The 21,373-nt window shown below is 46.6% G+C and overlaps 1 protein-coding gene across 6 annotated transcripts in view; it reads right to left on the bottom strand.

Moving 5' to 3' along the window:
* IQCK (IQ motif containing K) overlaps positions 1 to 21,373 on the bottom strand; it is a gene marked incomplete at its 5' end in the record, with an annotated part of 127,375 nt that overhangs the window by 51,830 nt on the left and 54,172 nt on the right. For 5 of the 6 annotated variants that reach the window (XM_084773413.1, XM_084773415.1, XM_084773417.1 and 2 more), the window contains one exon: positions 7,177 to 7,261. In XM_084773413.1, coding sequence (XP_084629539.1) covers positions 7,177 to 7,261 — 85 coding nt within the window. Of the gene's footprint in view, positions 1 to 6,382; positions 6,901 to 7,176; positions 7,262 to 21,373 lie in introns of those variants that run through there. The other variant, XM_084773416.1, reaches the window with a different exon arrangement.

The raw sequence follows: 21,373 nt of genomic DNA, 5'->3' as shown, positions 1-21,373 counted from the left end.
AATGTGGCTCAGTGGGCAGAGCACTTGCCTAGCATGCATAAAACCATGGGTTCGATTTCCAGCACCAGTATAAACTGGGTGTACAATTATGGGGTGGAGGCAGGAGGATCAAAAGTTCCAGGCCAGCCTGAGTTGCCTAGTAAAACACCGACTCAATCATCAACAAAAACCAGAGCTTAGAACAGGCATGTGCTGATGTGGAAGGGTGCCTCTGGACTGAATGGTGCCTCTTCATTGGGTCCAGAGGCAGGCTGCAAATGACTAGTTTGAACACATGCTTAGGAAAAGAAGTACATCTTTAAAATGTATACATGTGTGTGTGTAGTGTGTGTTTGCATATAGAATGGGGCAAAGAGAACATGTGCATGCCATAGCTCACACAATTACAATTTTCGGAACTGGTTCTCCTTCCAGGGATCAGACTCAGGTTTGCAGCACAAGTGTTTTTTAACTACTGAGCTCTCTTAGTGGCCCAGGAAAGGAAATTCACCTTTTACTTATAAACAGGAGAATCATATATATGACCGTTCACATACATGAAGAAAGTAGACAGAGAAGATGCATAGCTAACACCTAGAAGGGTGTTTATCATCTAGGGATGATGATGTTCATGCTTCACTCGCTTTATTATGCATGTGCGTGCGCAGTGTGAGTGTGTCGACCAGAGGCAGCATCAGGCATCTTCCTCACCTCCAGGTGACGGACCTTCCTTCACTGCCCACCTGATTGAGATACTGCCTCACTGAACCCGGATCTCATTAGCTGAAAAGCTCTAGAAATCCTGCTCCACATCACTAGCTTTGGGATGGTACGTAGGCATGCATTACTGTTCTGTGGCCACCTTTTTATGTGGGTGCCAGGGATCTGAACTCGGGTCCTCGTGCTTGCACAGCAGGCACTTTACCCCCCCCCCAGTCCTTCCCTTGCTCACTCAGACTCAAGGGCAGGCCTTAGTGAGTCTTCTGAGCCCCCACCCCCCCTCCAGGAGGGAGGACAGAGCTCCACCACCACCAATGACCAAGAACATCTATTCTCATCCTTGTCGTAGCATTTTCTGGGTCCTTATGGCATCAAGAGCTTTCTGTAGCCCCCAGCTCCAATCTTGAAAAAGCCCTCAATGCAGGCTTGTCACATGGAAGAGCAAATAAATGAAGCCACATGTCAGTGAAGACACGAGGCCTCCATCTGAGTGAGGTCACAGAAAGGCCATCCTTGGGACTGCTGACGCTAAGATGAGCATCTTGTGTCTGTTCCTTCAGTCTCTCCATATCGCAGAGAAGTTCCAGAATTTTTTCACCTGTTCAGTGAGACTTACATGGGTAGCTTTAACTTGGAAATATGTCCTACGTGTTATAAAATGTTCAAAACACAAATTTCAGCTACACTTGGTGACATGTCTGCAATCCCGGCACTTGCCAACCAGCAGGACAGCGCAAGTTTGAAGCCTGTTTGGGTTACACAGTTAGATTCTGTCTCAGAAAACAGAAACAAGAGACTGGTGAGATGGCTCAGCAGGTAGACACTTGCCACCAAGTTCAATGAGCCAAGTGTGATCACTGGGACCTACATGGTGGACAGAGAGAGCCAACTCCCACAAACTGTTCTCTGACCTCCATATGATTACATGTGCAGTGTGTGCCCATACACATGTACATACTCACAAAGCACAAAAATAAATAGATATGTCTTTACTTTCAAAAATAAAAGTAAGCTGTGTGGTGGTAGCACACACCTTTATTCCCAGCACTTGGGAGGCAGAGGTAGGCAGATCTCTGTGAGCTGGAGGCCAGCCTGGTTTATATCCAGGACTATACAAAGAGAAGCCCTGTCTAAAAAAAAAACCCAACTAAATAAATAAATATAAAGACAAGGGATGGGGCTGAAGCTCCATCAGCAGCATTTCCCCTACCGCGTAGGGAAGCCCTGGGCTCCATCCCCAGCACTGCATAAAGTGGGTGTGGTAACACATCCCTATAATCCCACACTCAGGAGGTAGAGGCCAGAGGATCATAAATTCACAGTCATTCCCAGCTACATAGAGACTTCAAGGCCAGCTTGAGCTGCAAAGACCCAGAATAAAGATAAATAAATAAACAAATCATTTAAAATCCCATCTGTACCGCTGTCCATAGTGCTGACAGATTAGCTTTACCAGACTTCTCTGGCCAACAGGTGACATTCTCCCCACCCCTGCAATGGGTGCAAAGGGACAGAATCCTGCTGTTAAGCCAGCAACACTGGGATACATCCCCCAGGTCCTCAACAACAACTGAGTCTGAGATTAGAGTCAGATGTGGTGGTCCATGCTGGTAATTCCCGCACTCAGGCATGGGTAGGGTGGTGCCACAGCAAGGAAAATAGAGCTGGCAACAACACTAACAGTATAGCTAATGTTATATGGCTATCTACAAAGCTTCAAATGTGTTATTTCAACAACTATGAATGAGATGACCTAAAGAAAGACATCTGTGGCTGCGTCTAGTAGGGGGAAGGTGTGTGGTACCCAGATGCACTGAAACTATGTGCTCAGAGGCCTGCAAAAGGCAAGTGGATCCACTGAAGAGAAATCCATCCTAGGAATTCAATTTCAGCAGAAAGCTGGAGCAAATATTACTCTTCAAATCTCAAAGGGCAAGGCCAGCCACTGAGTCTTCAGAGAGATGGCCACACATCGGCCAAGGGGGGCTGGCTGTAACCTGATAACCTGATGCAAGCACCCTGCCCCCCCCCCCCCCCGTGTTTAACATTCCTTTTGCACAATCCCATGTCTGACTTTGGACTGCAGGGTCTGTGCACCTGCTGGCACTTATCAGCTGTCTGAAGGAGATTCCATCTTCTCTGCAGGACACTCACATAAACCTAGAATTGATGTCTGCGGTCCAGCTTGCATGGGGGTTGTCATCTCAACAGCCCCTTCAATTTCTCACAGAGCTAGATTTGATAAAATAAATCCGCCCCCCTCTCTCTCTTACACACACACACACAGAGAAGAGAGAGAGAGAGAGAGAGAGAGAGACAGACAGACAGACAGACAGACAGACAGACAGACAGACACAGACAGAGAGTAAATGCATACCGCCCCCCAATTTTAATGTACCTTCTTCCCAAGTGCCATCTCTGGGAGATTAATGGGGGCAGCTGCTAAGGTCAAGGATCTTGGTGCATAAGTGACTCCCCCAAGGAGCTCATGTTTAAGTGCCTGCGTAAATCACAGAGGGGGGCTCATAAAATAGAACAAGCTGGTTTGTTATTCATTCTTGAAGATGATTTTAAGGATTCAGTTACTCATTTATAAAATTCTAAGACAGCACAACACCGACATAGCACTAGGGCTGGAGTCAGCAGCAAATGAGCCAATCCCATTTACTGATTTTGGTGTCTGAATACTACTAAATGCCCAGTATTTATTTCACGATTACCCCATCACTGAGGATTATCTGCGTATACACCTCACTGAATCTAAGATCCTACACAGCTTCAGGTAGAAAATCCACAGATTTTGGACTGAGAGTCACTTCTAGGTCACATACAGAGATGCCCTCCCCTGCCTCATCTGGCCTCCAGTTACTGAGGAAAGGAAGGGTCATTCATAAACCTAGAGTTAGGAGCTGCCAAAGCCCGCCGGGTAAAGGAAACAGTGGAAATATGGCCACTCAAGCCCCAATGTCCAGGCTTCTCAAAGCCTCAGAAGTCAGCAGTCCGTGGACCTGAACGCTAAGCTCAGCCTACGCACTGAGGAAGGGCCCACTCTCTGTACTCTTCAGCATGGTGTCCTTGGAACCCCACTGTCCCCAGGTATCCTTCAGGCTCTGTCCTCATCGCTGTCTTCCTCCTTCCACTGAGCCATCAACACTTGGGGCACAGATGAATACACACTGCTAGTGAGCACCTGGACCTGTCTAGTGGTTGGATTCTAGCCTCTTTAGGGCAATTTAGCAATAAAAGGTCCTTAAGCTATGAACTCCATCCACCGCCAGCAATTAACCTTACAGACAAAAATCAGATGAGTATATAGACACAAGAGCAAGGATATTTTGCATAAAATTGCAACTTACAAAACAGACAAAAGTAGAATGTTGAATTGCTTATAGTTCAGCAGATTACAATTCAAGTTATTCACAGAAATAAAACACAGGCACATATCATTGAACTATCAACATTTGTGGGATGGGGTCTTTGTATGCTGACAAGGAAAGTTATCTGTCAGTATGATGAGAGCCTGGGCACACTGCAGTGGTTATCATACTTAGCTCTGTAAAAAACAAAGTGAAATTTCTCATATAAACAAAATTCTAGGAGGCTAAAAACCAATCAGTGATCTGCATCATTTTTTTTCCATAATGAATATGTATCACTAACACTCACCACCAATCCCGATGGTTTCAGATCCATTACCAGAACCCACAGGGTGAAAGGAAAGAACTAACTCCCAACATTATCCTCTGAGCATCATACAGATGCTATGGCACATATATGCACATAAGGCACATGTACACCCTCACACACACACATACATTCATATTTGCAATAAGTAAATACATGTGAAGAATGTTTTTGAAAAATAGACAGTGTGGCTGGGGTATATACCTTGGTTGGTAGAGTGCTTGCCTAGCATTCATGAAGCCTTAACCCTGGTCTCCAGTTCTATGTAAAGCCGGGTGTGCTGGTACAGGCCTTCAAGGCCAGCACCTGAGAGCAGAAGACAGGAGGAGATCTGAGTCATTCTCAGCTACACAGTGAGTTTGAGACCAGCCTGGGCCACATGAGACCCTGCTTCAGAAAAGAGAAACGAATGAGAGTGCATGCACAGGAAAGAATAGTTTTAATAAGCTTTGCCAGCCCTCAGCAGTCATGGCCAGTCTCTCCCTGATGCAAACTAACAGTTCTTCTGCAGGAATGGAGCCCAGACTTTTCTTCTGCACCAATGTCCCCCCTTCATTTACAACTGGCAGACTTTGGGCATTTTTTTAAACTGAGAATTGTGTTGTTGGGACTAGGGGTTATAAGAGACAGAAACACTCTTCTCAAGGATTTTGGGTGATCCAAGCTGGGTCAGGCTCCCTGCCATCCTATCATTTATTTTATTTTAAAATTTTTGCAGTTTTGCAGGGCCATATGTAGGCCAGAAGTCCTTCCTCGCCAGACTTACCTAAGCTGCTAGTGTTCAGTTCTGAAAGGCAAGAGGCCAGGAGGTTTCTTCTTCAGTGTCATTAAGCAAGTAAGAGTAATTGGTGTAGTGGTGCATGCCTTTAATCCCAGTATATGGGAGACAGAATCCTGTGAATTGGAGGCCAGCCTGGACTACATTGCAAGACCAAAACAAAACAAAACAAAACAACAACAAAGAGTGATGGCTAGTGACCCTCTAAGGTCCCTCTGCCAGGCTCAGTGCCCTAAGGAAAAGTTGTCAGAGGGCAATTGCTAATGAGTGCTGCATCTCTAAGTCAGGCTAAACCAGAACAAAACCAAGTAAGAAGCCTAAATTAGCACCCGGGCTTATGTACATGATGAATATTCAGGGGCTCTGTCTGATCCCGCCTCCCAGTCACTAAGGGAATGTCGCTCATGATGATTCTATGAGATCCTTGTGTGAACTTCACAGAACTGACAGTGTTTTCTCAATGGGTTTCTGTCAGTGCTGCCTAGGACTTCACCAGCAGAAGGGCTTTAGTGATGAGGTGTGCCATCTACCCGACCGCAGTGCTGATCACTGAGAGGGCCAGGCTCCATTCGTAAGACTCAGATGGAGTTAAAATAGAGAAGGGGGGGGTGGGGGGGGTCTGTGGCTCAAAAGGGTAAAGTGCTTGTTGCACAAGCCTGAGGACCTGAGTTCCCAGCACCCACATCAAAAGCCTCTCATGGTGACACACACACACACACACACACACACACACACACACACACACACACACCCCTACCCTAGAACCCCAGTGCTGGGGACACAGAGGCAAGAGGATTCCCAGAGCTTGCTGAGCAGCTAGTTTAGCCAAACTGGTGAGCTGCAGGTTCAGGGAAAGACTGCCTCAAAAAATTAAGTGGAAGCCGGGTGGTGGTGGCGCACGCCTTTAATCCCAGCACTTGGGAGGCAGAGACAGGAGGATCTCTGTGAGTTCAAGACCAGCCTGGTCTACAGAGTGAGCTCCAGGATAGCCAGGGCTACATGGAGAAACCCTGTCTCAAAAACAAACAAACAAACAAAAAATAAGTAGAGAGCAATGGAGGAGGGCCTCTGGACTCCATACACACACACACACACCATGGGAACAAAGCTTGGGGACACTGTACTGTGCCAAATCAGTCTATTCAGAACAGGAATTGCATGAGCCCTCTTACAGGAGTATATTACTTTTCTCACCACTGTGACAAAACACCTGACAACAGCAGTGTAAGGATGTGTCTTAGTCAGGGTTTCTACTGCAGTGATGGAAGACCATGACCAAAGCAACCGAGGTAGGAAAGGGTTTATTTGGCTCACACTTCCACATTGTGTAGTCCATCACTGAAGCCAGGACAGGAACTCCAGCACAGCTGGAACCTGGAGGCAGGAGCTGATGCAGAGGCCATGGAGGGGTGCTGCTTACTGGCTTGCTCTTATGGCTTGTTCAGCCTGCTTCCTTATAGAACCCCAAGACCACCAGCCCAGGGATGGCACCACCCACAGTGGGCCGGGCCCTCCCCCTATCAATCACTAATTAAGAAAGTGCCCTATAGCCGTATCTTATGGAGACAGTTTTTCAAATGAGATTCCTCCGATCAGATAACTCTAGCTTGTGTCAAGCTGACATAAAACTAGGCAGCACAGATAAGAACGGCTTATTTAGGCTTGTGGTTTGAAGGTGTCCTCCATCGAGGTGTGAAAGCCGCGGTGCCATCATCTTGAGGCAGCTGGTGGTATTGCGTCTACCCAGTCAGGAAGCAGAAAGAGAACTTTGCTTCCTCCTTTGTATTCTGCCCAGGACACCCCCCCACCCGTGGGATAATGCTCTGTACATTCAGGGTTGGTCTCCCCACCTAAACTAAACCCCTAGAAACACTCTCTGTTTTTGCAGAGATGCCTATCTCTGAGGTTTGTATGTGAGAGACAACATTCAACTTCAGATACATCTGTTTTCTCCCCCGCCCACCATGCCATAAGTCCCCATCATACTCAGTGTCACAACCACAGGTCGCCCTTACCAGATAGGCTCTCCAGAAGGCCTGGATGCTGATTGCTGCTGCCTCCTCTGTCAGCAGCAGGGAGATGGGGATTGGTGGCCGTGGGCTGAAAAGCAATAAAAAACAGTTATAGGTTTGGGAGCATCCATCCTTCATCCTGGCAATGCCTTTGACAACATAATAGTCTTCCTGATTAAGAGCCTCATCCATCCCTGTTCTTGGTGTGTGTGTGTGTGTGTGTGTGTGTGTGTGTGTGTGTGTGTGTGTGTATGTGTGTGTGTGTGTGTGTGTGCAAGTGTGCACATGTGGAAGACAGAGGTTGACATGCAGTGACTGCCCCTATCATGGTCCACTGTGCTTTTTGAAACAGGATCTTAAATTGGACTTGGAGCTCCTTGCTCCTTGGTTTAGCTGACCAGGGCCACCAGGGAGTATTTTGCTTGCCTCATACACCTAGCTCTGAGGGTCACCTGCAGCCACAGTTGGCTTTGCACACGGGTGTTAGGCATCTGAACTTGGGTCCTCACACTTGTACAGCAAGCACTGAATCAGCTGAGCCATTTCCCCAGCTCCAATCAGTGTGTGCTCTTAAAGCAGAGCTACTCTTTCTTCCTTACATGTTAGTTCTAAAGATGCAACATACATGTCATCAACACAAGACTACACAGACCTAGCATGAGAGACAGAACACCAGCCTTTGTGGGTGACATTGTAACTTAAGCACAATTAAGGTTCTTTCTGCTACATTCTGATGAAGGAAATTTAGGTAGCTCATCCCTTTCCTGAAAGCAAAAGACACAGGAGTTTCCCTCTGACTATGCCTCAGCACCACCTGTAGCAGCATGGTAGCTTACAACTGCAATCCTACCACTTAGGACGAGGTGGAAGTGGAAAGATCATAAGAGCAAGTCAATCTTAGCTACATATCAACTTGGAGGCTACATGAGACCTCAAAGTAGTGGCAGGGGTGGGGGAGTGCTCAGCAGCTGTGCACTAGCTAGCCAAGCATGCACAAGGCCTTGGGTTCAAAGCCCAGCTCAGAAAAGAAAAGGAAAAGAAGGAAGGGAGGGAGAGGGAAGGGGAGATGAAGAGAGAGCGAGAGAGCCTTGTATAGTATGCTTTTAGATTTTTCCAAAATAGAAGAAGCCAAAGCCAGGAAGACAGTGTGGTTCCTGAGACCCTGCCTGGGGGTGCAGTGTTACAGCAGGCTCTGGCTCTCTGGCTGGCTGGCTGGCCTCCAAGGGAGAGATGAAGTAGACATTTCTGTAGAGATAATCAACCCCTGCAAACACAGCTTTATGAGAACCTTCTTAATGCTCACTTTCCACTTTTAGCCTCATCAGGCGGCCTTTTGTTTGTTTGCTGCTTGTTTTTTGCCTCTTCTCGCCTAATAGCTGTTTTTCTGGCTGCAGTGCTCTGGCCCTGGCATGCCCTGCTTTCCACATTCAGTGCCTCACTCATCCGTTCTTCCCTTGTCCACACACTAGAAATCAGTGATGTCCCCACCACAGCACATCCCTGAAGTGCCCACCCTCGTTAGTTAAAACCGAGTGACTTCTAGAGACCCTGGAGTTTCTAAGGAGACTTGGTACGGTAGCAGTGAACTTACAAAATAAGATAGACCAGCACCCACTGCCATTTACTGAGCGCTGGCTGGCCCCATGCTAACCAGGCTGTTCCCAAGTTCCAGCCACCCTGACCTTTCAGCTACTCTGAAAAAGTGCCTCCAAAGCTCTAGGGTGCCAGGACATTTGTGCAGGCTGTTCTGTTCTCAAGGGCATCCCAGCCTGTGATCTGCTCACTCAGCTCTGTGCTGTGCTGTGGGGCCACAACTACCCTAAGATGAGGGCATTTGTCTTTAATTTGCTCCAATGTGCCTGAGGGCTAGTCAGGGCCAGACACATTTTTCTCCTGGTTTACTCTTAGTCCTCTTCTGAGTTCTACTCAAATTTTATTTAAATCATCCTTTCATTAGGCTGGGTTCTCACTATTCTTCCGAGTCCTTGACCCAATTTGTAAATAAATCTGTGCGCTTGTCTGATGAAGGTCCAAATCTACATAACTGAAAGTCATAGGAGCACAGCCTGGTCTCGTGCTTGTTCCTCTTGGAACTCAATACCTGTGGAGGCAGGCCACAGGCTGTTGTGATCAAATACCCTATGGAAACACCTTAGGGAGGTAGGGAATAATTTCAGCTCATAGTTCCAGAGGAATTTCAGTTCCTCATAGTAAAGTCCATGGCCATGGGAGAGTGTGGTGGAGAGTCCTCGCATCCAAGCTGTCTAGGACACAGAGAGCTAGAATGAAACCAGGGTGTGCCTTCCAAGTCCCTCCCCTGGTTCCTTACTTTCACTAGCCAGGCTGCAACTCCTAAAGGTTCCAGAGCCTTCCAAATGGCCCCACAGGCATAGCGTCCAGTATCCACAGTATGAGCCTGAGGGTATATCTCAGACTGAAACCCCAGCAGCTTGGCAGTGTGCTGAGCGCTGCGCTGCACATGGCTTCATGAAATCTTCGCAACAGAAACAAGGGGCTGCAGTGACCTTGTGTTTAGGCTGAAGAGGCTGAGAGGCCTGAGGAGGAGGAGTGGGGTTTGACAAAGGGAACTCATTCAAGGTCACTGACTCCTTCCTCCTGAGAATACAAGCTGTCCAGAAAGAGGGAGTGACCAGAGAAGGGACGAGGCAGCTAGGAGGCCCCTAACATGGAAGTAGGAGTTGAGCAGCTGTTGGATGATAAATAGAAGAAATCATGGCCACTTGCCTAGGAGTTAAAAAAAAAAAAACAGGGAAGGAGCACTATAATCACAGAACACACTCCTTCCTTGACTTTACAGTGACAATATAGCAGATTGTCATCTGTCCCAACCTCCTCAGCAAAGTTCTATGTGAGAATGCTCTAACAAAGCAGACTCTGTGGCGGCATCTGAAGGGAAATTTGATGGTGCCCTTCTTTTCAATGGCCATCTTCTCTGCTCTAGGTATGTTTCTCAGTTTTGACATGATGAATGTCAAAGTAACAGTTTTCTTTTAGGGGACCAGGGGAAGGAAGAACTGCAAAGCTGAGGACACTGGGGCCAGGCCAGGCCAACAAAGGGCCTTGTCCAGTAATGAGACCGGAGCCACTTTGCATCTCAATGACATGTGGGAAACGCAAAATGAGATGTCTAATAAGCCTGTGAGGCAGTAACATGAGGCCACTTTCAGTGATGTCCCTGGCATTCATGGCTAAAGAATACAGTGCTGTCTCATTCCTAAATAAGAGTGAGTGAGAGAGCAGGCGTGTATCAGGCTGAGTGAAAAGGATCTGCTCTCGCAGATGAGTGCCTGGGAAGTATTTGCTTCAGGAGGCCAGCCTGAAGGGACAGATGCCACATCAGGTCCTTCCCTGCCTTGGAATCAGTGCAGCTGGCTTCAGGTCAAATAAAAATAAAGGGGCAAGCCTCATCACTGGGGCACTAGGGGCAAAAGAGATGAACGTGTCAATCACAGGAAGAGGCTGCAGCAAAGAGGCCCCTCAGGGCTGGGGCTGAGCCTCCCCAAAGCAGACATTCTATCTCCGAGTGTCTCCAAGGCGACTAGCCTGACTAGCAACAGTGATCAGCATGATTGCCACCTTTTCCTCTTAACTGGGGATTAAATGTACTCGCACCCTAAGAGTCAGTGCTGTAACCTTGAGGGGAGCAGAAAGTTCTCCTGATAGTGTGTCATGTGGATTTAAATTTTTACTCCCATGCTTCCCTCACCCCTCTCTCTCTCTCTCTCTCTCTCTCTCTCTCTCTCTCTCTCTCTCTCTCCCTCTCTCTCTCTGCAAAGCAAAAGATTTTCAGGCAGAAAGAAGATACTGCATGCTTACAAACGGGGCAGTGAGAACAGGGCCAGAGAGATGGCTCCGGGCTTAAGAGTACTTGCTGTGCAATCACAAAAACATGAGTTCAGGTCCCAGAACACACACGTCAAGCCCATCTCTGAGGGATCTGGCATTTTCTTCCTGTCCCCATGTGCACAGGTATACACACACACACACACAAACATACATACATACACACACACACACACACACACACACACACACACACACACACACACACAAGATATGGAAAGGTAGCCCTCATCCATTTCTCTACCCAGTTGTAAGAACTACAGAAAGAAAGCTTGTCCAGGATTGAACATTAAATTTTTAGATTAAATTTATCCTCCTTTCATTAGGTAAAAAATGAGCTGTTTCCTTGGAACATAAAAGCAGGAATGATCCAGATAGAAATCTATTTCCAAAGATGGCATGGGCCAAGCTTGCATCAATCATCATAAAGTCTCTTAATGACCTAGAATTGGATGCCATCCACCTACTGTATCTGGCAAGAGATGTGGCCCTCTCACCTTGACTGCCTTACTCTGCTAGACCCCTTCTTGAACTCTTACATTCAAGGGGAACACACGTGTGTGGGTATGCGTAGAAGGCAGAGAGGTTGATGTTGGCTGTCTTCCTTAATTGTATTCCACCATATTCTACTTGGCTGGCAGGCCAGTAAGCATCAAGAAGCCCTGTCCTCCACCTCCACAGTACTGGGGTCATGGGTGTGTACAACTGCACCCAGCTTTTTATCTGGGTGCTAGAGATCTGAATTCAGGTTGTCATGCTTGCCCAGTAAGCATCTTACAGACGGAGCTATCTCTCCAGTTCCCCCTAAGGCGTGACCTAGGAATGTTAGCCACTGGAAGAGGTCCAAGGGACTTGTCTGGAATTTTACCTCCAGTCATTTGGCTGACTAGCTCTTCAGATGGGATCTCCCAGCATCCCTTAAGACCCAGTGCTCTGTGACATGAGGAATTTCTTGTCACAGGCAGAATGCTAAGTGAAGTGAATTTCTTGTCACAGGCAGAATGCTAAGTGAAGCCTCCCAGAACATTTAGAAACTGAAGTTAGTGGGCTGTGATCACGCTGTTGGGGTGGGGTGGGGGGCAACCTCACTGATCTCAGCCCCAGGAAGTCAACAAGCAGTGAAGACCCTGGTCAGCTGAGCTGAGTCACTGTCCTGCTTAGCTGCACTGAGCTTGGCCACTCAGCCAAGCTCACTGAAGCCCAGATGACAGCCAACAAGCAGCAGGGCCACATGCTCCCCCTGTGGGTAACAGAGACAGGAAACCTCTTAAGCACCAATACTGAGGGGCTTGATTTTTTTTTCATAAAATATATCCCAACTGTGATATTATTTAGCTCATTTGTAACTAAATCATTTGCTTTTTCTAATGTCTTTTAGCGAAACTTAATAACCAGCCGCCTGCTCAGTCTCCTGAGGGTGAGATCAGGTCAGGGTGTGGACAGGTGTGTGTGTGTGTGTGTGTGTAGAGGGAAGGGGGATCATATTCCTCCCTCCAATCCTTTCCAAAACATCAGAAGACTTGATCATTGAGTGTTGAATCCACAGCCTTATGTTTGTTAATGATGCTCTACCACTGAGCTACATTCCAACCAGATCCTCACTTTAAAAAAAAAAATGCTTTGGACCTCTTTCTACTGTAGGTTTCGATTCTTACCCAGAATATTATTTTTAAAAACACAGATTCAACAGATTCAATATAAAGGATTACAGCAGGCCAACTCTATTAGAACAGAGTTACCAAAATATTGGAAAGAAAAGCTGATATTGTGATCCACATGCTTCTAAAGTAGGCACTTGTAATTAGAACTATCATGGTGGGTCTACTACTGGGACTAAAGGCACCGCAAGTGTAAATGGTATTTCACCATTACTACACATCTGTGATGTGGCAGGAAGCTCTCAGTGGCTGCTCCTGGGACCAAGTCTACTGTAAGCACAGCAGTCACAGCCAGAGCTACTGCCAGACTCATAATTAGACAGGGGTTAGAGAAGGTCTGGCGCTAACCCCCCTCTTCTACATTCTCGGTCCCTGGATTATGGACAGCTGAGGCAGGAGCTGGGGGAAGAGACGAAAGGTAGGTTTTACATCTACTAGGAGGTTGGAGACTAAAAATTTTAAATTAAACAGGATGAAGCCCAGCAGTGAAGCAACAGCATTTAACAAACAGAATGAAGACTGGAGATAGCTCAGCGGGTAAGCCACTTGCCACACATGCAGGAAACTCAACACTGTGTCTGTGACAATCTGGGCACAGCGGCACACATCTATAATCGAAGTGGCCTAGGGTGGGACTGGAGAAAGGCAAGAATCCCTGGAAACACCCAGGCCAGCCAGCCTGGTACACATGGCGGCAAACGACCATGACGTCCTGTCTCAACTAAGGTGGGAAACGAGGGCCAATAACTTAGGTTGCCTTCTGACCTCTATATATGCACCACAGCATACATGCGCCCACCCTGACACACAAACATGCATGCACACACCATAGGAATATTAACCACATGCACAAACCAAAGTCAGAATAACCAGGAAGTTACAGAATTTGACTTAAAAATATAAAAGGGATCTTGCCAGATGGAAGACAGATTCAGTAATATTGGCCTGTCACATGACTTTTCCTAGAGATAGTGGGAGCATCAGCAGACCAAAGAAAGAATTCCGTTTGTCAAGCTGGATGAGCAATTTTTTTTAATGTTATTTACAGGTGCGTGGGTGGCTCAAAGGCAGCTCTACCACCAGAAAGTGCCACCCCAGCCTGGGTGACTCATGACAAGCTGTACTGCTGAAGAATCCCATTGTTTTCACCTTACAAGTACCACTGGGGAGGCATCTAAGAGGGACACCATGAGCCCGCTAGTCCCCACCTCCACAAGGGAATGTTAGTAGCCCTGCCTGCCAAGATCCTCTCAGTGTTTTCCCACAGGATACCCCAGCTCCTGATTTAAGATAGCAAGGGTTACATCAAACCCAGAGAGGAACCTTCATACCGAGGCCTCCATGTAGCAATAATCCTAGCTTCCCCTCATTGTGAGAACGCCTAATGTGGGCAATTCAGAAAGAAGCGTGGCTGGCTGAGGACCCAGCTGCTTCCAAAGGCATCAGATGTGTGGGCATTCTTGTGGGAGAGTCCTCAACCTACAGTATCCATGCGAACCCTGTGAGAATCAAAATTAAATCAGTGGGCACCTAGTTGCCATGTACAGAGAAGTGGAGAACTGTTTGCATACAACCACCACCACCACCACCACCACCACAACAACCCTATGTCCTGCATCAGAAATCCTGCGAGTAGAGACACCATTTAATTCTTTGGTGGCTGACTCTGGTTTAGAGCTAGATTGTCCCCAGAGCCCCATGTAGTAAGACTTTGGTCCCCAGTACAAAATAAGGCCTGTGGGAGGTCTTCAGGTCAACCAAGGGGAGGTGTGCTTACAGGAGAAAGTGAGACTCAGCTTCTATCTTTTGCTTCCTGGATATGAGAAGGATGGGGACTTTGCTTAATTTTCATTATTTTTAAGTCAGTGTCAAAATAAGTTTTTTGTTTGTTTGCTTTTGGGTTTTCGAGACAGGGTTTCTCTGTGTAGCCTTGGCTGTCCTGGACTCAATTTGTAGACCAGGCTGGCCTCGAACTCACAGAGATCCACCTGCCTCTGCTTCCCGAGTGCTGGGTCAAGTAAGTTCCATTGTGACCTGTTCATATAGTTCATATCACTATTTGAATTTGCCACCCACCTTCCCCCTCATCCATCCTTCCTCCCATCACTGGTCCCTTCTCACCCCAGAGAATCCCTTTTCAGCTTTCACGGTGCTTTGGTTTCAATGTGAGCTGCTTCCCATGGGCTCACATGTTTGAACACCTTGGTCCCCAGGTGGTGACACCATCTGAAAAAGCTGTGGACTCTTAGGAGACCGTGACTTCCTGGATGAAGTGGATCAATGGGGATAGTCCTGCTTTCTGTTCATTGATGTGTTTCATGAGTGTGGCTGCAATGTGACCAGCCAGCTTCCCATTCCAGAGGGTAGCTATGTCTTCCTCATGTTGTGTACAAGTTTCCTCTCAGATAAAATCCTCAATTAAGGACAGTTCATTAAGACACAGGGTATAGCTGGGCAGTGGTGGTGCATGCCTTTAATCCCAGCACTTGGGAAACAGAGGCAGGCAGATCTCTGTGAGTTGGAGGCCAGCCTGGTCTACAAAGTGAGTCCTGGATAACCAAAGCTACAGAGAGAAACCCTGTCTTGAAAAAAAAAAGGCCACAGGGTATTCTAAGGTATATATCCTGCATGAAAGCTCCTTGAACTAAGGCTTGCATGGTAGTGTACACCTTTAATCCCAGCATTCAGGAGGCAGAGGCAGGAGGATCTCTGTGAGTTCAAGGCCAGCCTGCTCTACAAAGCAAATCCAGGACAGCCAGGGCTATTTCACATAGAAACCTTGTCTCAAAAAACAAAAAAAGAAAAAAGATAAACAAAGAAAGCTCCTTAAGCTCATGAAGTAAACAACTCAATGGTTTCAGGAAGTACCTAAAACTGACCAGAAATACTAAGAATCTCCCTCCCCAAGCCTATATGAACAGTAATTCTTCTAAAAGAGATTCTCAGACCAACAAAGGTGCCTGGAAGAGGCTCAGACTTAGCCAAGTTGCCTGGAAGAAGCAGAGAGCAGCCAAGACCTCTGGAAGAGATTCAGAACACCTGGACTCCCTGAAAGAGACACCCTCTAACCCACTGAGCTGCCTGGAGGCTGTGCAATGTGCTCTTGTTTTCCAGCCTTTGTCACTCATGCTGAGGTGGGCTTTGGTGACACAGCTGTCTTTGAGTTATTTCTGCTCCTGTAAGCTACTCCTCACCTATACTCCTGTAAATAACTCCAATGAAACTCATTGGTTTACCTAGGTGGACTCTGGTGGTCTTTACTTTCATCTGACATCAGTTGCCTATGGTGAGTAGATGCTTGTTCATGGTGCCCCAGAAATAGTGATGTCACAATAATCATGATGGACTGTATCCCACCTTAAGTTGCTTTTCTCAGGATATTTTATCACATAAACAAGAGAAGAAACTAGGGTGTATGCCATGTGTGTATGTATGTGGTCTGTGTGTGTATATTTAAATCCAGATTCCATAGATAAGAGAAGTCATGTAATAGTCTGTCTTGGAGATGAGTGGTTTTGCCCAACTACACATTTCTGCCATGAAACACTGCTTAACTACAGGCCCAAAGTGACAGAGCCAAGCAGTCATAGACTGGAACCTGTACTGTGAACAAAAGTAAAGCTTCCCCCTTTACAAGCCTGGAGCATCCCTTACAGTCATGGAAAGCTTATCAACACCAAGCCCTCAGAGATATCTACATCGAAGCCAGGTAGTGATGATGCACATCTTTAATCCCAGCACTCAAGAGGCAGAGGCTCGTGGATCTCTGTGAGTTCAAGGCTAGCCTGGTCTACAGAGGGAGTTCCAGGACAGCCAGGGCTACACAGAGAAACCCTGTCTAGTAAAACAACAACAGCAACAAAGACCGCTACATTGAATCCCCAGACCCTGGGATGTATATTCCCTTCAAGGCACAAGGAACCGCAGATATAAAGAGTTACAGACATTGACAGGGGAGAAGATCCTGAACTACCCAGAAGGCTCAATGATATAATACTTAGGAGAGGAAGAAAGGTGAGGTACTGGGCTACAAGTAAGAGATACAAGACAGAAGCAAAGGACTGGCTTGCAGAACCTCAGAAATCAAGAATTCTTCCCTCAGCCCCCAGAAGGAGAGGAAATGGTACCATGTGTCCTGTCAAAGCTCTGGTGACTGGAAGCCACCCTGAAGATTTACATAAATCAGCATGCCTCAAATCCCCCAAAGCTGCTGCCCCCTCTGCAAACAATGAAGCAGTAGGAAGCAAAGATGACATACTGTCCCCTGAGATTCTGGCCTTGGTGATGATAGAGAGAGAACTATATTCTCTGTAAGACAAAATTCACTGAAAGGGCTTGTTTTCCTATTGAGAGGGCATGATAGCAAACTTGTGCCCAACCACCATGTAGATACAAGCATTAGAAGCAAAGGCTTGTGGTTTCCCGGGCCACCTGGAAAGCTGAGTGTTTCCAGTCCCACTGTTAGCTTTGCTGTAAAGAGAGGGTCATACCGCTGGGACTTGTCCTCAGATGCCACAAACAATTCTGTTTTCACCTTAGTTTGTGGTCATAAGACACCTTTCATTATCAAAGTATGGTGGGGTTTCTTCTTTTTATTTATTTTGTCCAAAGATAGAATTTGGCTGAAGAAACACTTTACCCAAAGCAGCTTTTCTTTTCTAACACAATAGTGACTTCATTGAAGGCATCAGTTTTAAAGGTGGCTTTCATGAGCCTTCTCCCCTGAGACCTGAGACCAAAAGGGCAGTGCACCCTTTTGTTCCTTCCTCGATTTGCTATTTCTTTTTTCCTAATGACTCTGATTGAATCTCAGGGTAATACTTTTTGGCTGAAGCAAAAATAAATAAATAAATATGTTTCCTGTTCTGAAGATGCTAGCAAATAATTTCATTGCCTCTGACAGGCTTGGGTGAGTTAGGGCTCTGACAGGCTGGGTGAGTTAGGGCTATGGGCTTCAAGATGGTGCTGGGTTCTGAATGAGGGTAAAGTCAGCAGAAGATATGGCACACCGCACACTCACGGAAGGCAGAAAGAGCACCTTCCTCCTTCCTCACACTCCAGTCAGAGTCCACAGTGAACATCACCATTTGTTTCCCATCATCAATCCTTCTCCTGTAAAAGAACTGGACACCCTGTTCTGTGCCACACAGCCTTCAGTTCCTCCCTGACGCAGGTGTCAGTCCCTTCTAACACTAGTGTTGAGCTTGGCCACAGGACTTGCACTAGCAAATGGGTGTGAGCAGCAGTAGTGTTTATCATCACATGGCTCAGCCACCATTCTTCTTCCTCCTCTATGAGGCCAAGGAAGAGGTCTGCTCCTTCATCCTCCATCCTAGACTGAACTGAGATGTAGAACAGAGCCCAAGATAACAATGTGTGAAAGAGTGAACAGTAAGCCAGTGGTGTAGAGCGCTGAAATGTGGGGCTGTTTGTTCCTGCAGCAGAGCCTAGAGAAAGCTGACTGCCACAGAGTACTGGAGGGTGTGTGGCAGCACCATAAAGGAGAACAAATCAGTCAGGGTGCTTTCATCGGCAAGTACCAGAAATTGAATGGAAAGTGGCTGAAGAAAAAAAAAGATGGGAAAGGAGGTATTTATCTGTTCACTTAACTTTAGAAGTATAGCCTTGGCTTTAAACATAGCCAAATAATAAATAGATAGATAGACAGACAGACAGACAGACAAGAATTCAGACTTTTGCTATCTCTCAGGCCTGCTTTTTATCAGACACAATTTTGCTATCTGATTGTTTTCAGCAACTCAAGAATTGTTACTCAGAGATCCAAATCCATGCCTAGGGCTGTGTAGCTCCTCGGTAGAGCACTTATTTAGCATGCCCGAGGCCCAGGGATTGATGCATAGAGCTGCAAAAGCAAAAGCAAAGATCTAAGTCTAGTGGAAGGGAAAGTCATGAGATTAGCTCAGGAACCAGTTTAGGTAGCGAGCATCATGGGTAGGGATTACTGTTCTATTTGGACAACCTTACCCCATCCTCAGCTGAGCACACTAGCTCACTAAAGTATGCAGACTGAGAGACATGGGAAACCACATGCCCAGAAGCAGAAAAATCAATGCAGAAAAGCCTTATGTTTTAATATAACTTAACTTTTATAACAACTATGAAAAAATCCTAAGCATCCACCAGAAGTGAGAAAAATAGAGCAAAAGAAAAGAAATAAATATCCTTTTGTTTTGCAGCCTTCTTTTGAGACTAAGTTTCAAACTTACTATGTAGCTATGTAGCCAACGAGGGACCAAGGACTCTGGGTTTCCGAGCCTCAGCCTGGCCTCTGGAGTGCTGAGATGTCAGGCATGCACCCCACACCTGGTTTGGTTTACGCATTGCTGGGGGCTGAATCTAGGGCTTCATGCAAGCGTTCTACCAACTGAGCCTCAGCCTCAGGCCTGTTCTGCATGCTTAATGTAATTTCCTTGTTAGGAGGAAAATCAAAGTCACCCATGTTGGAATCAAGCATCGTTCTGAAAGACTCTGAAAGACTCTGCAGGGCTAGAGTGGCTTAGGTCTGCGGCGATCCTTGACTTGAAACATTATCCCACAAAGATGCATATTTTATATGTGATAAATTCTAGTTACGATTTTATGACCTGAAGAGTATTTTAAAAGATTGTCAATGTCCTAGGCTATACAAAAAGGTAGTTATTATATTAAAATAAAAAGAGGCAGGGAAAAGTAGCTACAAAGGACTAGACAGAATGGAGTCTACTAGGGTGAGGGCAGGGGAAAAGGGCGATGGGCAGACCTCATGGGGGAAGGAACATTTACAGGATAATCACTAGTGCCACCTGTGACAACCACTTCCAATCCAGCTGTGCTCTCACATGGCAACAGCACTGTGTAGGCAGCTGGACTCTGACATTAAAATAAGACCCAGTTTTACCCAGCAGCTGGCTCCCAGGCTGGTAGACAGACAGGCTTGCTGGAGGCAGTAAGTGGTAGCAGATATATTTAGCATTACATCTCACAGAGGGGTTGTTTGCTCAAGTTGAGCCAGGAAAGGAAACCCTTATTTAGTCAAAATACCCACTTCAAATCCCTTAAATTACCCGTATACATGTATTACATCCTTCATGAGGTCAATCTTCTCCCGCCCTGTTAAGTTCCGGTTGACAGGTAGGGCAGTACAGTGGTGAGTGCGTTCTCGACAGGGCTGAGTGGGCGTGGGCTGCCCGGTTCAAGTCCTGTAAACCTAATCCCCTGTGCCTCAGTCCCTTCTCTCAAAAGTGGCTGTGGCCAGAACAGCTAATGTCCCCAGCACGCAGGCATCCACCTGCACAACGCAGCCCAGCCTTCCTTGCAGGGAGTTTGGACCCTGCGGAGGAGGGGTGGGAAAGGCTCAGAACCTTTTATGCAGAGAAGACTAAGAAGGGGCGGGGAGTGTTTCCTCCACTCTTTACTTCCTGTGTGTTCTGATCTTGTTTACAAGAGGGTGGCCAACAGCAGCAGGTTGCTTGAGTGGGGAAAAGGCCAGTGATCACAGTATTTCCCCAAGACTCACTTCCTTTATTGTCAATTCCCAGTTTTAGCATCTATATGCAAGAATTGTGGGAAGGTTAAAGAGGATCATACTCAAGTAAGCATCCAGCAGCATGACGGCTGGATTAGACTAGTGGTTCTCACGCAGACCAAACACAGGGTGACCTCGGCAGAGCAGAGGACTCACACCGATTATACCCTAAGACTACTCAGGAGCCCAGATTGGCCCATACCTCTCATTCCAGTATTCAGAAAGCTGACGCTGGAGAATTGAAAGTTTGAGGTCCCCCTAGGCTACATGGTAAGATTCTGTCTCAAAAAACAGAAACCACAACAAATAAACTAAACAAACATAAAGCTTTTTAAAACAAACAAAAAATAAAATAAAATAATGCTCCGGCTATCCTGAAAATGTGGATTTAACAGATCTTGAGGGAAAGATCTACAGATGATTTAAATTTTTTTATTCTTGGTCTTCTGTTTGCTTTCGTGTTTTGTTTTGTTTTTTGAGACAAGGTCTCAATATATAGCATTGGGTGACCTGGAACTCACTATATAGACCAGGCTAGCTTCAAACCCACAGAGATCTACCTGCCTCTGCCTCCCAAGTGCTAGAATTAAAGGTGCATAACACTACACCTGGCTTATACAAGTTTTTTTTGTTTGTTTGTTTGTTTTTTGGTTGTGAGCCTAGCCTTTAACGACTGAGCCACCTCTCTAGAACTGGCTTATAGATGATTTTAAAATGCACCCAGGGAGCTGGGCGTGGTGGCACACACCTTTAATCCCAGCACTGGGGAGACAGAGGCAGATGGATCTCTGTGAGTTCGAGGCCAGCCTGGTCTACAAAGCAAGTCCAGGACAGCCAGAGCTGTTGCACAGGGAAACCCTGTTTCAAAAAAACAAAACAAAACAAATATATATACATATATATATATTAATATAGCCAGAGTCAATAAATTACAGGATTAGATCCTCTGATCTCAGCTGGAGCAATCTGCCTCACCCCCAGCTTTGAGACATTCATGTCTGCAGATGTTCTGGAATATTTAAGCTGCAGGGGCCGGGGTGCCATTGGCATCTAGTAGGAAAGGAGCACCAACACTGCCAACATTACAGCGCACAGCACAGCTCTCTACACAGCCGAGGTCCACAAGCCTGGGCTAGAGGTGGCTTCTCAGGTC

Source organism: Acomys minous (genome assembly GCF_964271855.1).
Source record: "Acomys minous genome assembly, chromosome: 2".
Taxonomy (NCBI): domain Eukaryota; kingdom Metazoa; phylum Chordata; class Mammalia; order Rodentia; family Muridae; genus Acomys; species Acomys minous.
This window is presented reverse-complemented; position numbering and strand designations above follow the sequence as displayed.